Source organism: Salvia splendens, chromosome 9, assembly GCF_004379255.2.
Source record: "Salvia splendens isolate huo1 chromosome 9, SspV2, whole genome shotgun sequence".
In the NCBI taxonomy this organism is placed as follows: Eukaryota; Viridiplantae; Streptophyta; class Magnoliopsida; order Lamiales; family Lamiaceae; genus Salvia; species Salvia splendens.
The window spans coordinates 3856734-3877558 of NC_056040.1; the positions used below are offsets into that span (position 1 = coordinate 3856734).

Here is a 20825-nt window from a genome sequence, read left to right on the forward strand (position 1 = left end):
CTACTAATGTGAAATCAAAGTTCTTAATTAAAAAAATCATCATGTGTTACCAATATTTTAGATAGATTCCAATTCGGCATCAACATCTATTTATAAATTAATTATTTTTAATTTTATTTAACCATATATATTGTCATCAATACACTAATTTCCACCTTGGCACCTTCCATTTGTTGGTTATAAAATACTCTCAAGTCTCAAGTGACAATTTTTTAGCAAACGACCCATATTCCATCACTTTCAATATGTCCTAACTATTAATTAGTATCTTTGAAATTTCGGTATATCATTAAATTATTGTAAATGCACTTTGGAATTAATTTAGAATTATTTGTAATTTGTTAAGAAATTAACCAAATATCAGCAGTCATTATATTACTTATCATTTGAGATAAATAGTTGAATAAAGAAAAGTATAGTTGACAATTTGACATTCTAGTAAAACTCAAATTAATTATTTCGATATGTTGATGATTCACTATAGAACGTTTGATGTCTTTTAATATTTTGGAATGTTGGTAAAACCTAAATGCATACATGTAATATGTTTTGGAACAAATCTTATGATGTTTTGTCGTTAATTTTTTGTTGGAATGTGATCATTATATACCCTTCAATTTGTTTCTATCTCTAAATAGGTCGGCTTAACAAGATCCATTTCATCAACCTAATATAATGCCCACTATCTAAATATTTACATACATATTATTGCAATAATGCATCTATGTATATAGTGTATTTTATAGATAACGATAATGCATGATAGCCATATATTTATATAAAGATTAAATATTCAAATTAGTTCATAGTAACGAAGGAAGTTTTAATTTCAATTCCACTTTAATTAGGTTGGGTAAGATGGGTCATGACTCATGACTGCTTTTCTCTATATATTAATATATAAAAATATAAAGTAAACGTAATGGCCTAATCCGTGGAGTGACTAATTATAAATAAATCAACCTCATTTAAATGGAATTATGGAAACATATTTTGTACTACAAATTATAGCTAAACTTTGACTCTAGGATTCGTTAGACTAAATTATAAAATATTACGAATATTATTGTTAACATAATAACTTAAATAATTTGAGAAAAACTTCACTGAAGACATATCAACTCGTAGTTATTTACAGTACAAATTTTATTCGAAAAAAATCACTGGAGACGTATCATCTCATATTGGTTTATGTAACTCTTAAAATCAATACACTAATATAAACTCGGGGCTTATATTCTGCCACGTGCACAGTGAAAAACAGTAAAGCGAGATAGTAAAACGTTTTTCAACGGCGGTAAAAAAATTGGGCAAAATTATGATAAAGAAGAAAAGCTTCCAATGAAATCCACACAAAATTACGATTGCTGAGAGAAATTTCAACGGTCTTAGGCCACCCACAACGCGTTACGTGGTGGCCCGTATTTCGTTCCTCCGTGACGGAATGGTGGCGGGACGCATTGCAACGTCTCGTCACCATCCCGCCGAGATCCGTTGCGAGACGTCTCGCCACGCGCTCTTGCAACGTGGCGAGCTCCCAGGCCTTGTGTGACCCTCACTCGTCGGCCCGCGAGTAAGATTTGTCGCGCAATAAATAAGTAAAAAAGCCGAAGTAAAAAAGTACAGTGAGGCCATGAATAGTAGTTCAAGGGACCATTAAGGGACGGTTAAGTGATAGCTTAGCGTGGATGGCTGCATAATCGATCCAAACTCCACACTGTAGCCGCCTACATTTTGTATATATGTTGCATAGAGTAGAGCGATAGAGAAGAGAGGAGTGCAGTGAGAGAGAAACACGTAAACGAATAGAGTCCAAGTGTGGAACGAAGGATACAGGGGCGAACACGCCGCTTCCACTCACCACTACCGCCACAATCTCATTTCTCATTCATCCATCAATTAAACGACTTTTCCATTGGCTACACGTCGCCCTCCTTCATTTGGATAGACATAGGCCGCCACTTTTGTTCTTTCAAGGGACTCTATAGCTGATTTAGTTTGTACCCTTATTCCCAAAATGGAGTCTTCTCCAGCTACCGGATTCAGCTTGGAAGGGATTGACGATGTTTACGATTTTCCATGGGTTTGAATATGCTACTTTTATTATCTCTTTCTCTCTGTGTGTGTGGGTGAGTTGATATTGGTACTGGGAGCATAATTGGGTGGTTGGTGTAGCAGAATGAGGAAGGATCATCAATGTCGTTGGAGAGGTATGGCCATCTCTACGACCTCATGCAAAGGGGAAACACGGCATTTCGTGAAGATCGATTGGATCAGGTTTATCTGCCGTCCTAATTGTTGAGCCATTTGTTTTATAGCGATTTATTTTATTTAATTGGATAAGGTTTTTATATGTGATTTTCTTTCAAAAGTTGGAGTTCTTTGTGGAACATATCGGTCTTCTTGTGTGGAATTGGAAGAATGCTATTTAGTTGGTGGTTTAGTTTAATTGGATTCTTTGTTCTTTATCCTATGAGCATGAGGTGTGCATTGGCGGTTAGAGGACTTGGCCTTATGCTTTAGGATGTTGCAGTGTTGCCATGGATGAGCTCCTTAATGGTGTTTTCTACTTTTGGTCTGGTTGAAGCCTAAGCGTTTACCTGCTCTTTTGGTGCAAATCGTGTCTATAAGTGTCAGGATTATCTCGATAATGCAAGAATCGTCATTTTGGTTTGAATTAATGCTGCAAATCTTCATGGGTGGTGCTCCATGCTTCTTGAATCTGTTTGACCCCAATCAGAGGGTAATGTGAAGAACTTCCGTGGCAAGCTTAAAGCCTTAGAAAGTTTACTTATACATAAAGCAGTAGATAATAAGCAATTCACTCTCGGGGAATAAACAACACTGTATTTGGAGAACTAGGTGTTAGCCTTGGGAACATAATATATCAGCACTGAAGGTTCATTGACATTGGTGGCTCAAAAACTGTTTATTGGTTATGGTTTGGGTCTCGTGGAACATGAACAAAGGAGTTCCTTTAGGACTTCAGGAATATTATTCAAATCTTGCTGCTTGTTGAAGATGTGTTTGGGTCGCATGGGTATATAGTTATATACTATTTTTGATGCTCCAAGATTGCAATTTTATTATTATGACTGAGACAGCATAAGTAAGGGAATGATGGCTCAAACAGTAGGAGCCTAGTCATGGTCATTCGATAATCATTGTTCTCTTTGATGCTGAGAAAGTACCACCAATTCCCATATTCATACATTTTTCATTTTTCATCTGCCATTTCTCGGTTTCTGATATTAGAGGCCAGAGTAGTGGGTACGCTGGTATGGATTGTTCTGAGAGAATATCTCTAATTGTACCAATTCCCTAATTTTCTTTAGCTACCCACCTATATTATGAAGGGAGTAATACACAGATAAGTAGTTGAGGTTTCATTTTTTTTGTAATTGGGTCCTCAGAACATTCTTGGCATCAGAAATGACATCTGTTTGCGGTTGCTACTTGTGAAGTTATTGCTGGTCAACTTTGGAAACACCATAATCATTTTTGTCAAATTTCTTAGGTTTAAGCCCATCAGGTTAGCAATGCCAGTTGATGCTAGCCTAGTAAGTTTAATTAGTGCTATGTATAGTTTACAGAAATTGTCTGGACCATGTATCTACTCTGTCTAGTTTTTATATTTGTTAGTGTTAGGCATAGTAAGTGGGCATGTCTTTCTGGACAGTACACATGAAATTTGTCATCAACTTATCATCTTAATGTTGAATTTTATCAGGCAATTGAATTATACTCAAGAGCTAACCACATTAAGCCTGGTGATTCTATTATTCTGAGCAACCGATGTGCTGCCTATCTCCGGTACGAGGTCCTTAACCATGATTTATCATGACAGTGTTTTTGAGCAATTTATCCAATTAATTTGATTGGTATGATTAGGTATCTGAATTCTTATTTTTTTTTAATTTGAATTGTTCCCCAGGATTAGCCAATTTCTCAGAAGCAGGTCTCCTTCGGCTTCAGAATATAGGCCATTGAATGGGTTGGATCCAACAACCCATGCTGGGGTGTGTTCCCATATCCGAATGTTCCTCCCTATTTTTGCTCCATCTTTTCTTGAGATGTCTTATCACTTTCATGTTTAAAATGTATTTTAGCTTGCACTGAATGATGCGGAGAAGGTGATGAATCTACATAATAATTCAGCAGCCTCCTACATTCTTAAGGCTAATGCTCTTATTCTGGTAAGAATGCCTTTTTTGCTTCAGTTTTCCTACATCTCAATATGCTGCGGTTGGTAATTGGTAATTTGGTATCAACTTTTATCAGCTAAATAGTAACTGAAAAATACATGATACAAATGAAAAGTTCTTTCATGATTAGGTTTACATCTTCCTCAAGAGTTCACAATTGGTAGACAACCAGACATTTATCGACTTGGTAGAAACTCAAAATTTGATACTCCCTCGTCCCAAGATAAGCGAGGCGCTTCTCTTTCGCACTCGTTTGGAAAAATAATAGTATAAAATAATTGAAGTGGAGAAAAATTAAAGTAAGAGAGAGAAGACTCTTCTCTACATTATTCTCACTCTTTAATTTTTCTCCACTAACTATTTTATATTATTTCCCCAAAACGAGTGCGGAAAAGAAGCGCCTCGCTTATCTTGGGACGGAGGGAGTATTATACTCGGGGAAACTTCTGTCATGATTAGGTTTACAACAGTTAGCTATTGATAGATCTCTGCATCTAAAGTTGTGTATGTACAATTTTATAATGTAGGCAATTTGCTTTCTACTGTGTTTTTGTATTTATTCTCATATAAGCCTCTATGGTTTTTCTGGGTGCTGCGTCTTGCTTGTAATGCCATTCATTATTCTCTTTCTGTCAGTTGGAAAAGTATGAGCTGGCTCAAGATGTTATTCGCTCAGGCCTTCAGATTGATCCCCAAAGGTAATGTAGAGGTTCCTTCTCAACTTGTATAGGTACCATACTACCTATATTTTCCTATTTACAAACTTGTGAATAATAACTTATAATATTTCTGTCTGCAGCAATGCTCTTTCAAATTTAGAGAAGAAAATAGCCAATACTTTTTTGAGGAGAAGCCATTCCAATCCTCAACGAACAGATGATTATGATTGCACTTTATGTTTGAAGTTACTGTTCGAACCAATCACAACTCCTTGTGGGCATTCTTTCTGTCGGTCATGCCTGTTTCAGACTATGGACCGAGGTGTTATCCCCTGTCTCCATCTCTTTATTTGCCTTTCTTCATTTTCTACATTGATATTGTTTCAATAACACCTATGATTCTTTTATTGTTTCAATGATGCATTTTTTATTCATATCTTGCGTATTTATTTTCAGGCAACAGATGTCCCCTGTGTCGTACTATTTTGTTTATTAGTCCCAGAACATGTGCAATCAGGTTAGTTTTCTACTGCTATAGTTGCACTCATGGGCATAACCAAACTGGACTGAGCATTTGAAAGTTTAAGTTGGCCCATTTATTATCAAGCTGAGTAAAGTTTAAATAATTAAACATAAGGCTCGTGAGCTTATTTTAGCCAAAATTGTGTGATTTAGTTACATATTCTACCCAAAAAATGATTTTAAGTTCAAGCTCAAGGTTGAACCATTTATGTTAACAAGGCCTACACGAGCTCAAACAAATTTCTAGTATAAAATTTGATCTGTGATTAGCGTTGCTCATATAAAGTCTTAATTGGTCTTGCTCAAATCTTCTTTGAACATTTCATCTAAGGAACATCATTTTTCTTATACCCAGTTAACCCTCATGGATATAGTCTTAATTGGCCTGGCCTTAGTGTTAAGTGTTATTTTGATCTTGATTTTAGATTTTACAGAACCTTACTATCAGCAAGCACATAGAAGCACATAACTATGACAGTGTGACAGATATAACTTGTCAGTTAATTGGCATTTGCAGTGTCACATTAAACAACATCATAGAGAAGAGCTTTCCAGAGGAATATGCAGAGAGGAAGTTGGAGCATCTCAGTTTGACAAACCCTGGTCCTGATTTGTTGCCTCTTTTTGCCATGGATGTTATCCTACCGTGCCAGAAGTTACAGCTTAACATTTTTGAACCACGTTATAGACTTATGGTGAGCAGATCAAATTGCCTCCACATTTCATTATTTCGGACGAATTTTAGCTCTAAAAATCTGAACTCCCTCTTTACATTTTGTCTTATCTATTGGCGAAAAAAGAGAGTATTTATAGTACATCTTGGAGTTTTTCCATTCTAAGACGTAGGAAACAGGTCGAACTGCATGCATATTGTTTATAACTTGCCTTTTACAATCCCATTTCAAGTGGCGATCAGCTTCTCCTGCCACCATAATATGCAAACATGATCTCCTTAACCTAGCTAAACGAGAATTCTGCTGCCTATATCTGAAAGAATATAAATGATAATTATCCGTTCCCACAATTTTTGTCAATTTAATATTGTGGCGATATTTCGTAGTTTTGGGCACCAAAAGTTGTTCTAATAGTCATCTTGTGGGTTTATAAATTGCATATAGGTTTAATACCTATCTTATTGCTGGCTGATTTTAAGTCCCGTGTTTTGTGCCACAACAGGTGAGGAGGATAATGGAAGGAAATCGCCGGATGGGAATGGTATGATGTTACTTGAGTTGTTTCTTCATTCTTGTATTATAACAACTGTTAGGGTCCAATGTATATGCTCACTCTTTTTCTTGCTTGTTGTATGGTGTAGGTTGTGATTGACCCATCAACTGGTTCAGTCGTTGATTATGCATGTGAGGTGGAGATTACGGAGTAGGTGGTTGCTAATAGTTGGACCATACTTTAACTTCTATAATTTCGTGTTCTTCTTATTTGGTATTTTGTTTTGTTCGATCCCCCTCCCCCCCACCAACCCCACTCTTTCATGGGGAATATGGATTTGCTTTTATCGACACTGCACTTCCTTAATGCATATGATTGCTTGTTCTGTTATTAATGCAGCTGTGAGCCTCTTCCAGATGGACGTTTCTTTTTAGAGGTAAAATTATAAGTAAGCTACATGTTTATGTGCTTTTGTTTCTACTTTATTTGCTATATGAACAACTAATGCACGCAGGTTGAAAGCCGGAGGAGATGTTGTATCATTCGAAATTGGGATCAAGACGGGTAACATTCAGTCTTCCACTAGTTTCTAGTGACCATTTCATACATAAGTATAGCTTCTAAAACTGATTCACTCTATTTTGTCATTGGATCTTAAGATACCGTGTCGCCGAGGTTGAGTGGGTGAACGACACATATCTGCCAGAGGGAAACGAGAGAAATGATGTGAGTACTGACTGATATTTGGATTTCCTTGCACATTTTTCACATGATCACCCAAAATTGAGGGATGTGCTTGATTTGTCGCCATCTTCTCGGTTTTCCATTTTCTCTAAAGAAGTTTGTTCGTCTCATCCTACAGTTGCTGGAGATGACAAATAAGGCAGCAGTTTTTGTTCGCCAATGGATGAAGGAGGCACAAGAAGCCGCACAAGGGGGTAACTGCGAAACTGTTTACCCGATAGTTATGTTTCCTAAATCCAAATCTTCTTATTAACAAATTGCCCCCTACAGATAGAATAAGGCTCGCGGAGCTTTTTAAAGCAGAAGGATTGATACCATCCACACGTGATCCCGAGCGCTTCAGTTTTTGGGTATGCTAATGCACATTTTGGTTGAATCATAACTGGAAAAACTTGTTTTGCTCCGTGACATTTGATAGCATGCCCGATTATGCAGCTTGCTACATTGACAAACCGTAGGCCATCAGAGAGACTAGAGCTTCTTCGGCTTAGAGATACTCGGGAGGTACCGACGACGTTTATTTTCTTTATTTAATGCTTCCCTGTGTCTCATTGCCACGCAACTGAAACTGTGTTGGCTTCGTTGTGCAGAGAATTACAAGGTGTCTTCTTTTTATGAAGGCGGAAGAGCAAGGATGTAGGTTGATTTGGCAGTGAGAGGCAATTCAACATTGTGTGACATTGTATTATTTCACAATTTGATTGTTGGCATTCTTTCTGTTTAAGAGGCTTATTCATATTATTCATCGATGATCCACATAGCAGTGGATCTTACTCACCTTTAAAGTTTAAACTGTGGGAAATGGTATACTGTAAAAATCAAAGACTAGTTAACAACATACACTAAATAGTATAGCAATCCATTTTTGGAATGTGTAGTCTTTTTCCCCTGTTGTTTCAGTAGCATTCACTCAATTTACCAAAATTAGTACTCTCTCCATCCGGAAATATGAGCTACCTCAAGTTATCAATTTCTTTTCAACACAAAATTTAAAAAAAATGGATATTTATTGAGTTGAATAGAGATAGAATAAAGCAGGAGTGAAAGTGAAGTGGCTTGTGTTTTGTTAAAAAAGAAATTAATCACTTACAGAGCCACTAAAATAAGTTAATCAAATGTAAAACCTAATTTTAATTACAGTAAAAGTGAAAAGTGTTTTTTTTTTGGGACGGATCAAAACAAAAAAAAAGACTTATTATGACGGAGGGAGTATATAAATAATAGTCGTCCCAAATATATTCAAGCCACTAAAATGTGCAAATAATCAGGTAACTAAGTAGAAACCTCTAATCAAACCAAAGCTGCTAGTGGTCTACAAAATTATGTGGAAATATATACAAAGCCCAGTTAAAATTTTCGTAATTCCAACACAATTAAATCCTAACAAGTGGTCTTACTCTACCATTGAAAATAGCAATATTTACATGGAGGTTACAAACTTATTGTCGTCAGTAAACATACTAATAAACTCAAGCCGTGTCATGAAATAGGCACAGAAATCCAAGAAGAGGAACACAGGGCCACTGAGTCTCTGTAGATCAAGCACGTACTCCACTTCGTTGGTTTTGTAAAGCTATCATTGCATCAAATTAAAACGGTATTATTATTGGGATATGCATCAAATTTAAACGCTATTCTGCATCCTGGTATATGAAATATAAGTCTAACCTGTATTTCAAACTTCACAGCAGAACTTTGTTGTGACCCATTTGTGCCGGTGGAAGTTATGCCATTAACATAATGGTTGTCATTCATGTGGTTAGTAGTGGCCATGCTGTCTAGCTTTTGAATGCCACGAGTGAAGAGGCATTTCATATTATAGTGCCCGACCTTCTTCCACCTGACATTTAATCCTTGCAAAGCTCCGAGAATCTTGGTCATTATCTCACCTGGACGTGCTGGGGACTGGTAAAGTAGCAAACATGAGAAACAATGGCACATGACCAAATGCACTGCTAGAGCTAAATATGCTACTCAATATCAGCAATCATTGTTAGTAAACTTTTGAAGATATTTGGGTACATGCAAGTTTCATATGTCCGGCTGTTCCAAAGGCCGAGAAAGAAAAGCATTGAATTTAACAATTTTAAGTTTTTAACCTGAATTCCGACAGCCCATTGCTTCTTTCTTGGGATCCAGGGTGATGAATTTAAGTCAATTGGAAAGGCTTGCACATTAGGATCTGGACTAGGTGCCGCTGAATAAATTTCCTGAACGAAGACGAACCATTTCACTAAATGTTTAGCAAGTGCAATTTTTCCATCTGGAAGCAAAAGGTATAAGCATCGCCATCTATGATATGCAAAAGATAAAAACCAGGCAGCATATTTTGGAAAACATATTGATGCATATTACTAAAAACTGGTGTTCGAAATTATTCAAACAGACTATCTTATACAGAACTGGATGATTTTGTTCTTCTTCAAACTTTAAGGAGGTGTTTGGTATGATGGAATGGAAGAGGGTATGGAACGGTGATTCCTACCTCCAGGCTCCAACACATTCCTTTACTTCGTAGTTGCTACGACTCTTTCTTAGGAATCAATAGTCCATATGGAATGACCATTCCCACTAGATAAAGTATAGCCATTCCTTTCTCAACCCATGGGATTAGCCATTAGTTCCTAGCTCCAATCCATTCCCCCCTAACAGTATTCCATCATACCAAGCACCTCCTTACTCTATCAATGTTATGCACAAAATACTCAAAAATCCTTCACTCATGTCCAGCTCATTGAAATGGGTTCTTAAGCTAGTTATCTCATTATTATTTTATGGTTTTGATCCTACATTGGTCAACAGAGAAAGAAATACCAAGGACACTATTCTACTTTGCATGAGGATAAGCTTTTATAGGAATGGACTATGCCCATATCCAACATATGATAACTCATGACTGTAGCTGATATGTGTCCCACACATCCAAATCATCAATGTAGGCACTTGACAAGAAATATTTTACGAGTGCCCATGAATCTTAAGATTGCATATTTAACTAGAATAGAAACTAATCAATAATGGATATCAAGGGTCACTGCAATGGGAAGAAAGGGGATGGTAGTTGGAGCCCATTTTTAAAGTTCCCAAAAGCCTAACAACACTGTCATCATAAGATGGTGAAGGGCTTTCACCACTTTATGTGTGGTTGCCGTCCCTGGTAAAAAAACACGTCTAATATAGATAGTTATGAGAATCAGAGAATGTAAACTTTGAAAAACATTTGAAGAGAATAATAAGTTCCATTTATGTATGCAAAAGAAAAAGATATGCATACCGGTGACTCTTGAATGTTAGCAGTGAGGTAGCGATTTGAAATGGGGGACCACTTGTCCAATAGAAGATAGTATGCAACAGTAGCCTGCAGCAAAGGCCATAATATTAACAATCCATAAGGTTTAGAACTAAACTTCTGCTGATATTTATGCAATTGTTTACATCATTTTGTAGCCTGCTCTGCAGTGAGTCAATAAGCTGGCCCCTCTCAAATCCCAACCTAAGAACTTGTTGAATGATTTCTTCATCAAGCTGCAACAATAAATCAAACTGCATCAGCATTATCCCTGCATGTGAATTTGGAAACTAGATCCGTGGTTGGTGTTTGGTAGCATAATGAGAAATCTAACTCCAAACGTTTCTTGGTAAATGAGATGTTATACCCTGTCACTTGTAAATTGATTGCTTAAGCAAACTAAATTCTAGTTGGCAAACAAGATGTTCCACATAGACAATGCATATAAAAGTTATCAACAGGAAAAAAGAAGCTAGACTAAGATCGGCTGAAGGACAAAATACTTTTACATGTTAGAATCACAAGAATGTTTCATCTCGTCGGTCATAAGATCAGACCAATGAGCATTAGAGCATTAGATAACAGTTACCGTTTTTAGATGTTCCATTGCATTGGGTGGCGTGACAGCTAAATATCGAGGAAGATTTTTTTTGAACCAAGGATGTTGTCGTATCTCATGCATGGTTATCCTCTTCATAGGGTCCACCAGCAGCAATCTTGGAATCAAATCACGAGCTCCAGCAGACAAGTGGCTTGGAAGAGTGTACATTCCACTCTAAGATATATTAAAGTTACATACTGTAATGATTTGTGTCAAACATTACAAGCTCCAGGAAACATTTAGTACATACACCTTTATTTTCTTGAAGAGGCTGGGAATGTTTTCATCATCAAAAGGAAGAGCCCCACAAAGAAGAGCATACAAAATAACACCGCAGCTCCAAATATCCACTTCAGGCCCAGCATAAAGTTTTCCAGAAACAACCTGCAATGAGCTCCATTTAACTAACTTAGCCATAATAGAAAGCCTCGTGGCACGTATTACAGACACTATTATCAGAACAATAGTATTCTATATTTCAAAGCATGCTGAATGTACAACCTCAGGGGCAGCATAGTTTGGGCTTCCACAACTTGTTCTTAAAAAGTGTCCATCCCTCATAATGTTGCTTAATCCAAAATCAATTATCTTCACATTGCCTTTTCCATCTAAAAGTAAGTTCTCCGGCTTAAGGTCACGATGCACTATCATGTTCCTATGGCAATACTCCACTCCTGAAATAACCTGCCCAAAACACAAATTTGTTCATCATGTGGGCAAGACAGCAACCAGAGACGAAGAAAACACACAAATGATCCTACCTGCTGGAAAATGTGTCTAGCTTCATCTTCTTGCAGCCTGCCCCTTTCCACAATATAATCAAAGAGCTCTCCTCGCGTCACGTGCTCCATGATAACATATATATCTGTTGGTGTCTCTATAACCTCATAGAGGCGGATCACATGTGGATGCACAAACATTCGGCATATTGTTATTTCTCTTTTCACTGCATAACACCATTGAATTTTAGAAAGTTATAAAACACTTTTGCTAATAAAATGGAAGGGTAATGCCAAAAATGCAAACATGATAGCACCAAACTCGAGAAACTAGAATATGCATATCCTCCGCCATGCAACTAGAAATTCTTGCATCTCATTTATTGTTCTCAATGAAGCAAATCTTCTTACCCTTTTCTTGCATTTCAGGCCCCCCCATCAACCGACGATTGATGATTTTAACGGCCACCTTATGCCCGGTCTGTACATGTTCCGCAAGTTTGACCTTCCCAAAGGAACCATGCCCAAGAGTTTTCCCGAGTCTATAGTTCCTCAGAAATGAATCTGCAGCCGCACCTCCAGCCTCCATCTTTCTATAGAAAAAACTACAATTCAATGGACGTCAGAAAACTGCAGAGTCCTAATACAATTATGTTCGCCGAAATTACAACAGGCAGAAACCATTGTATGATTGAGCTAAATGTTTGGGATGCTAAACAATTACCGGAGTTTACAAAAACCTCGTCGAGCTAAATACGTCTGCTGAAAATCTACTTTTTTCTTACTTGTGTAATCTATCAATAAACCCCTCAACCGATTTATCCAATACGTGTCGAATTGGCATAGCTATGGCAGCTGAGAGCACCCTAATTTTTAAAAAATCAATTCATTCATACAAATCAAACTAAAACCCCATTCTTTAAAGATGTGGCAAATACAGTCTGCGAGTACTCCGCTTCTAGTATCAGACATAAAAACCCTAATGAATCACACGACGAAGAAACGACTGCAGATGCATTTTCAGGATAATTGAGTGGCAGATCAACTGTAAAACCTCGATTTTGGACCTGATGAAGCAGTTCGATTACATGCAAAAGAATCGCAGTTCTGAATTTGAGGAGAGAAAGAGGGAACAGTTTTAGTGATAGATTGAAGAGATCAGTAAAATACTCCTAGTTTTAGCAGGATAAGTAAATTGGGTTTTATAGTAAAAATAAAAAAAATAATTAAGAGATAAATATGGTTGGGGTGCTGACTCAGCATCTCGTGTGTCCTTTATTTTCATTGCGATTTACGTACGTAATTAATTATTAATTAAGCTTTCAATTGATTGTCTTTCTTTTAGTGTCACATAATTCTTCGTTTGATTGAATGGTGAAAAGTGAAAACCAAAGTTTGTTTAACGCAATAGGTATGATCACTACATGCCAATGAATCGAAATTATTGAAAAGCACAATGAAATTATGAAAGTTTATGTTTGTTTGCATCCAAAATTTATAAATTGAGATTCTTCCTATGATCTTTGCTCTTTGGTCTTACAAATATACACAATTTGAGTTATATTCAAATTCGCCGTCATTATATTAATTACTATAGTTAAACAAGTGTTTTTTTAACAGTGTTACAGTATATTCATCATAGCGTTATAAAATGTTTATTATAGAGTTATTATACATTGCGTCGTAGAAAAAAAAATAATCATTATAACTTTGGACTACATATTGAGTACGTAATATATACATAATCAGTAAATTATGATATTGAATTCGATACACAATGAATATATAAAAATTTCATATATAAACATTGGACTACATATTTAGGAATATATACATTCAATAAATAAATGATACTGTAATTCACTACTAATGAATCTAAATTAGTATACTAGTATAACGTATGTATACTAAAATAAAATAGTATCCATATTTTTTCCATTTTAAATTTTACCACTATACTGAATAAGTAAACTATACTATAATATACTGAATTCGTACATAATAAATTTCATAAATGCAAACCCCAATCGAACAGTCTATATATGGTCTTACTCTTGGTTCAATAATAATAATATCTTTTGACAAAATTATAAAAAAAATGTTTGGTATATAGTATGGAAAATATTGACAAAAATGTGTCGTTATCAAATTTCGTAGATAGCTACATGACAACAATGACTTTACTTTTTGGCGTTTATATATGTGTTAAGTTTATCAACATTTTATCTTTTACTCTGGACTACTCCACCCATCCATAAAATATAGACTAGTTTTACTATTTTGGGATGTCCATCAAAATTTGACTAAGTCTAAAAATGGAAGATTTTCAACCTATACTAACCCGACATACCATTCTAAATATAAACCCCACAATCCTTAACACTCATTTCACTACCTTTTCCCTTCCTCTCTCTTACTTTTTCCTATATCTCATTTACTTTATTAATTACTCCCTTCGTCTGCGAATAGGAGTTTCCATTTTGGTTCGTCCGCGAATAGGAGTCCCGGTTCATAATTATCATAAATGGTAAAGAGGCCCCACATTCCACTAACTTTCCTCCACCTACTTTCTTAACATTTCTTAAAACTCGTGCCGAAAAGAAATGAGACTTCTATTCATATTAAAAATCATGTCATTCATAATCTCGTCTATTTTTTTGTGGATGAAGAAAGTAAAATTTATGTATTTGTTGATTCAATAGATAAAAAATGTTGAAGCCCAATGGAAGGCCCAAGTAGCCAATACCGATGTTAATATTGATAATGGGAGGATTTAAATTTATTTGTAAGATTTTACGTATTTTTTTCCAAGTTCACATATATAGTTGTTGAATGATTTTACAACTATGATATTTAGCAAAAATATGCATATTCCAGTTTATCTTAATAAAATTATTTTTAAGGAAATTAAATTGAAAGAAAGGGAGTTGGAGAAAATGTAAATGGTTAGAAATAATTAGGATTCAAATAAATAAAATTAGGATATAAATAATTAAATTATTGGGTTAATAGTAATAAGTCATATTTGAGTTGGGCCTGGGCTTAATTTAGGGCTGGTCATAGTTTTTAATAAGGCCCAGTTGAAGTTCGCTTCAACCGATGAGTCAACCCAAGTCCGTTTCATTTTTATGTTGAGCCGGTTTTGGACCGACTCATCCCCGGTTCGACTCACCCGTGTCCGAACCAATTGAAAAGTTTAATGTTGGTTAACCGTATAGATATTAGTGATTTTTAGATAGTTATTTACTCTTTTTACCATTCAACCAACAACAATATGCGAATATTGCCATACTAAAACAGTTTTAATAGCTCTTCACATTTACTCTATCCTTTTTAAAGTCTTACGTTGTTGAGCTTAACTATTAAACAAAAATCAAATTAGCCTCATCATTTCAAAATCGCCAAGATTTTTCGGTAGATAATATTTCAGATTATTTGAGTGATCTTATAATAAGTATCAATACTGTTCACGAATTTTATTAGTTGCTGCAAAACATAATCCGAAGTTACTTTTTAATTATTATTTCGTCTTTTTCTATGAATACTTACTAGTAACCAAGCTGTCAAAAATATTTAAAACAGAATAAAGTATGTTATGCAATATTTATAGTAGTAGTAGTAACATAGAACAAAAGACAAATAGTAGTAATTCTGATATTTTCTCCTTCCCCTTTTAATATCTGGTTAAATTTACTTAGACGCATATCATTTATGCTAAATTTCATGCTATTAATTAAGTAATGAAATCTTTAAGTTTGTATCCATTTTCACCACAAAATAACAATAAAACAAAGCTCATATTAGAAAGCATTAATTATTTTAGCTGCGTATAAATAAGCGAAAATGATATCATATTAACAGCCACCGTTTTAAATAAATGTTGTGCACCACTATAGTTATTTTAGCTTCTCTAACAAATGAATTAAATTAAACATAAGTTACACCTGTTTCTAAATTGATTAAAAGGCTAAGTAAGTATTAATGTAGGATGAGGCCGATCATCCCTCAAGACTATCAAGTTTTAACAATATCTGTTTAATGATTAATTGGATGATAATAACAAAATCAATAATCAATTAGGTCGGCATTCAACTTCTTGTAACGCCACATAATCATTTTGCGAGTTACTACTCAACTCGTGTAGGGATTAGGTTCATGCCCACTTCATGGTTTCTGCATGAAAAATACAGTCTTTATTTTCTTGATGAGTAGCTCTCCTGATTTGACTTGGAAAGGAAAATGGTTTCGCATTTATCAATTTGGGCGAACAATTTTTGACACAACATGAAAACTCGTCACAAGTATACACAAAGTTAATGAATTTGGATCGAATCTTACTAAGCATAAATTCTTTATCGGGTCGACTCAATAAGAACCCAATGATTTCGAGTTAGGTCGGGAGATATTTGGGTTATTCGTTAAGAAATAAAATTATAGATTAAATTATTTTTATTAATAAAAATATTATTATTTAAATTTAAATCGTGATAAAGTTTATCATGTTATAGCAAATTTTATTATGTAATATCACATTTTATCATGCAATTAGGTCATTATTATGTCATGTCAAACTAAATTGTATGGTAACTTACTAACGTTAACGTTAGAGGTCACAATTTTTGACATGACATGAAAATTCAACACGAACACATACGAAGATTATAATGGATTGGAGACCTAATAAGAACCCTATAATTTCGGATTGGATTAAGGTTTTAGACCTTATTGAGTTAGGTCGATATGAGTTGCCTCAATAACAATCCAAATCGCATGATTTGTCAGCACTAAGGTCAACTAGTAGACTATGGCAAAATCCATTTATTAGAAAAAAAGCGTTTGACCGAGTAAGTTGCATTTCATCGCCACAGCTCGTTCCATTTCCCATTCAAACATCTCTCACACACAATCATATCCATATTTTATACCTCATGATATTTTCTAGACTCTCAACCCCATCAAACATATACTAATACACACATATGCCACAAAACATGTACAACTACTCATCAACAATGAGTAATCCATCAAGAATCATGAGAAAATCCATCTTCACATTCCTCCAAAACTTCCACCACCTCTCCACCATCCCCACCCTCCTCCTCCTCCCCTTCGCCGCCCGCCTCCACTCAGTCCTCCTCACCACCGGCATTCCCCCCCAATCCAACCTCTTCACCACACTCAATCTCAAACTCACCCAAACCATACTCTCCTCCACTCTCTCCCTCCCCTTCTCCCTCTCCTCCCTCCTCCTCGCCAAGGCCGCCGTCGTCAGACTCCTCCACCACCACCACTACAAACACTCCCTCACCTCCACCCTCAGTCGCCTCATCTTCACCCACATATGCAACTCGCTCCTCTTCCTCTCCGCCACCGCCGCCATGCTAAGCCTCTCCTCTCCAAGATTCCGGCTGCTTTTCTCGGCCGCCGGCGTTATAGCCTATTCGATCGCCCTCGCCAGCGTCTACGCCATCTTCGGCCTCACGCTGATCATCGCCGCCGCCGCGGATGATTCCGGCGGCGGCGGCGGCGACGGATGGATTAGCTCGATTGTGGAAGCGCGCGTGCTTATCCGCGGCCGGAGCTCCGCCGCGTTGTCACTGGCGGCGGCGATGAATGTGGCTCTTGCCGCAGTGGAAGCGCTATTTCAGTACCGCGTGATTAATGCTTACGGCCGTGACGCTGCGGTGACTCCGGCGATGGTTTTGGAGGCGGCGGTCGTCGCGTATTTCTACGCGATAGTTGTGATTGTCGATACCATTGTTGGTTATGTTTTCTTGAAAAGATGCAGAGAAGAGCAGTGTGATTTCTGCCATCAACGGATTGAGTTTTGCAAACAAGTAAAGGAATTGGATTTGGTGGTTTGAATTTCTTCATTCTTTTTTCTTTGTGGATCTTTGTTTGTGTTTTTTGGTGGAATAAATGAATGAAATGAAAAAAAATAAGAGTTAAATTTAAATAGGGATACCTATAGGGACATGTTATATTGTTATATAAGATTAATCATCCATGATTATCAATACAATGCAAAAAAATGTCAATTGAAAATATTAATGTCAATTGACCAAAAGTTAGTTATAACTAACTTTCAAAAAATATACAAAAACTTTAAATAATTATAACTATTTCAATTAAAATTATATTTTTACATAACTTATATCAAATTAAAGATAATTTTATAAGGATTCTAAAGAGACCTCACTTGCATATGTTCCGAAGTCAAAATTTGAAAAAAAATCTCTAATTTTTGTATCTTTCAAAAGCAGTATAATGTCAATGTAGCTATCATAATATGTCAATATAATACATATAATGTCAATGCTAAATTGTGTTGACATATTCAATGAATAGTATTGATATGTTTAATACATTATATTGACATTTTGATCCAAAACCCTAATTTTGATAGTTTTTTATCTTTTCAAATTTAAATAAGGAAAAATTACCTAAGAAGTCACAAACTTTGGGGAAAGTTTGGTTTTTCCCACAAACTATTAAAGTTGCGTCTAAAGTCACGAACATTATCGGATCGTGCAAATTTCCCAAACTATTGACCTGACGGCATATTTCCGTTAAAAACTTATCCCACGTGGCATACCGTAGGCGTGACTAGGCAAAAATTTTGACTGGGCACAAAACGACGTCGTTTTGTGATTTTTTTGTTGAATCTTCTTTATATGTCGCTGATTTCATCCCTAAACCGTTTGTCGACGATTCCACTCTTGTCGATTACGTTTTCCTTCGATTGAATTGGGGTTGCGCTTTCGAAATCAGCCAAAAAGAAGTTATATTACCTGAGTTTAGTGTTAAGCCAGAAATTTTGCCAAGTCATGCTTTCGGCATGCCACGTGGGATAAGTTTTTAACAGAAATATGTCGCCGGGTCGGGTAGTTTGGGAAATTTGCACAATCCGCTAAAGTTCGTGACTTTAGTCGCAACTTTTATAGTTTGTGGGAAAAACCAAACTTTCCCTAAAGTTTGTGACTTTTTAGACAATTTACCATTTAAATAATAATAAAAACGAATCTACACATGACGATTTATAGACCACTAGATCTCTACAAATCTTATGGTTCTAAATTTGTTGTAGTTAGCAATTAAAGGTTGAGTTAGCAATTGATCACTCCCAAGTATAGATATGGGTTGGTAGAAGAAATTATATTGAAAAAATTCTTAGGAGTGTTTATACAATGTACTTATGTAGTTTTCATAGAGAGATACTCCTAGGATTCAAGAGATCATACAATTTATTAAAGATCAAACTGCCGGAAAATTCATGATTTTTGTTTAAATTTGGATTCGTCCTGCAATTTAAAAAAAACATGAATATATTTTTCTCAATTTTTTACACGAGATCTAATTTGGGTGAAATTGCATTTAGTGTGGTATCCAAAAAATTTTTCAAGAACGAGACCACCATGAATTTTATAATTTTTCCCATCAAGCTTAACAAACAATTCAACTATATTATCAATTTAAAACACATGATTCAAATAAACAATATAGTAGTAGTAAATATAAAATCTTGATATTTGACCAAAATCTAAATTTTATGGCTGATTTTTAAGGTTGCAAAACGGATTATAATTTGATCAAAATTCATGATTTATACGATAATTTATCCAATAAAGAAAAGCATGGTTCTTTTTATTGGCCCAGTGAGAAGCTATGTAGTCAAAAGGTTGTTCAGACAGTTGAACTTGTTTCAATCATCTTCCTATGCTTACAACTCAAGTGGATTTAAATTTTCAGCAAACAAGATATATGTATAATAAGATTCATCACCAGCATCCATACAAAAGAAGTAGTACTACTCAGTAAAATAAAATACGAGATCGAAACACAAATGTAGCTCGGAACTGCATCGGAATATCAACCAGTCTCAGTCAATGAGGGCAATGCAGCAATCCTAATATTATTGCGGAATTAAGGCGGTCCACAATAGGAATAGCCCAGTCACAAACTCCTCCTGCCACATCATCAACACTAAAAATCCTCCTGCCACATCATCAAAACAAGCAAATAGCTCAGCCATAGCCTAGTCATAGCCTAACCACATCACTCAAAATTATATAAAACAAATAATTAACAATCACACAAAATACGGAATTAAATTTACGACATAGATACGGGAAAATTCAATAATAATATTAAAATTTTAAAAAGTACATTAATTAAAAAAACACACTTCATTAAAATTAAAATAACATTACAACATCCTCATTAATGAGTTTGTCCCACATCGAAAGTGGAATATAAAACATTCAAGGATGTCTCTATAAAAGAGAAACAACCAAGAATGAGTTTATCCACATCGAAAGTGGAACATAAAACATTCAAGGATGTCTCTATAAAAGAGAAACAACCAAGAATGAGTTTGTCACACATCGAAAGTGGAACATAAAACATTCACGGATGTCTCTATAAAAGAGAAACAACCAAGAATGAGTTTCATAAAAAAAATATTAAATAAAAAAAAATTAAAAAATCCGTTGGGCGATGCGCTCGGCAATCCGGAGCCTGCAATGGTGCCGAGCGGATCGCCTAGCGCGCTAGGCGATTTTTTTTCCGAAAACCGGCTCGGCGGTTACAATGGTTCGCCTAGGGCTCGGCTAGGCGGTGCGCTAGGCGCCATTATGGATGCTCTAACTGTCAAGAGCTATGAAACAGAAGTAAGAAAAAAACATCAGATCTGGAAAAATGTTCACTAATGAATGAATCTATCCAATTTCCAGAAAACGAAACAGTCGAGACAAAAAAGAACCTATGCTTCTATCTACGAATCTTAGACTATATTCTTCTATATATCCTCTCGACTGGGTATCTATACAAGAGCGCATTTCATCAAAGGATCCACACATGAGGAACCATATCGAATTCTATAACTACACCAAAGAATTAGTGTTGATTCTAAGGAGAGGG

At 35.8% G+C, this 20825-nt stretch overlaps 3 protein-coding genes across 9 annotated transcripts; 2 read left to right on the plus strand and 1 right to left on the minus strand.

Moving 5' to 3' along the window:
• The first annotated feature begins 1767 nt into the window (after positions 1 to 1767).
• LOC121749044 (LON peptidase N-terminal domain and RING finger protein 1-like) lies at positions 1768 to 8168 on the plus strand. Of its 2 annotated transcripts, none has more exons than XM_042143661.1 (18): positions 1768 to 2083; positions 2176 to 2277; positions 3731 to 3813; positions 3935 to 4019; positions 4110 to 4196; positions 4842 to 4903; positions 5005 to 5186; positions 5321 to 5381; positions 5904 to 6081; positions 6563 to 6601; positions 6702 to 6763; positions 6953 to 6989; positions 7068 to 7117; positions 7213 to 7279; positions 7416 to 7491; positions 7568 to 7647; positions 7733 to 7801; positions 7888 to 8168. In XM_042143661.1, exons 1-18 carry the CDS (start codon positions 2018 to 2020, stop codon positions 7951 to 7953), a joined length of 1452 nt encoding a protein of 483 aa, XP_041999595.1. In that variant the 5' UTR covers positions 1768 to 2017; the 3' UTR covers positions 7954 to 8168. The 2 variants fall into 2 exon arrangements, with proteins under 2 accessions (XP_041999595.1, XP_041999596.1); XM_042143662.1 differs by having other exon boundaries at positions 2179 to 2277.
• A 437-nt stretch (positions 8169 to 8605) lies between these two features.
• LOC121748411 (SNF1-related protein kinase catalytic subunit alpha KIN10-like) lies at positions 8606 to 13081 on the minus strand. Of its 6 annotated transcripts, none has more exons than XM_042142754.1 (11): positions 12974 to 13081; positions 12318 to 12511; positions 11949 to 12133; positions 11689 to 11871; positions 11440 to 11571; positions 11176 to 11361; positions 10733 to 10822; positions 10572 to 10655; positions 9397 to 9507; positions 8966 to 9202; positions 8606 to 8870 (listed from the first exon to the last, which is right to left on the minus strand). In XM_042142754.1, exons 2-11 carry the CDS (start codon positions 12493 to 12495, stop codon positions 8718 to 8720), a joined length of 1539 nt encoding a protein of 512 aa, XP_041998688.1. In that variant the 5' UTR covers positions 12496 to 12511; positions 12974 to 13081; the 3' UTR covers positions 8606 to 8717. The 6 variants fall into 6 exon arrangements, with proteins under 6 accessions (XP_041998688.1, XP_041998685.1, XP_041998684.1 ...); XM_042142751.1 differs by having other exon boundaries at positions 12318 to 12499; positions 12631 to 13080; XM_042142750.1 differs by having other exon boundaries at positions 12631 to 13080.
• A 3837-nt stretch (positions 13082 to 16918) lies between these two features.
• On the plus strand, positions 16919 to 17770 carry LOC121748137. Its single transcript, XM_042142364.1, has one exon. The coding sequence runs from the start codon at positions 16919 to 16921 to the stop codon at positions 17768 to 17770; it is 852 nt and encodes a 283-aa protein (XP_041998298.1).
• Positions 17771 to 20825: the final 3055 nt, after the last annotated feature.

What these genes read in the sequence shown, in the direction of transcription:
- LOC121749044 (XM_042143661.1), top strand. Translation starts at nt 2,018, where the DNA reads ATGGAGTCTTCTCCAGCTACCGGATTCAGCTTGGAAGGGATTGACGAT. An exon ending in ATCCAACAACCCATGCTGGG is followed by an intron (nt 4,020 to 4,109) that starts GTGTGTTCCCAT and finishes AATGTATTTTAG; the next exon opens with CTTGCACTGAATGATGCGGA. An exon ending in AACCACGTTATAGACTTATG is followed by an intron (nt 6,082 to 6,562) that starts GTGAGCAGATCA and finishes GTGCCACAACAG; the next exon opens with GTGAGGAGGATAATGGAAGG.
- LOC121748411 (XM_042142754.1), bottom strand. Translation starts at nt 12,495, where the DNA reads ATGGAGGCTGGAGGTGCGGCTGCAGATTCATTTCTGAGGAACTATAGA. An exon ending in AGAGCAGGCTACAAAATGAT is followed by an intron (nt 10,656 to 10,732) that starts GTAAACAATTGC and finishes CCTTTGCTGCAG; the next exon opens with GCTACTGTTGCATACTATCT. An exon ending in CTGTGAAGTTTGAAATACAG is followed by an intron (nt 8,871 to 8,965) that starts GTTAGACTTATA and finishes ATGCAATGATAG; the next exon opens with CTTTACAAAACCAACGAAGT.
- LOC121748137 (XM_042142364.1), top strand. Translation starts at nt 16,919, where the DNA reads ATGAGTAATCCATCAAGAATCATGAGAAAATCCATCTTCACATTCCTC.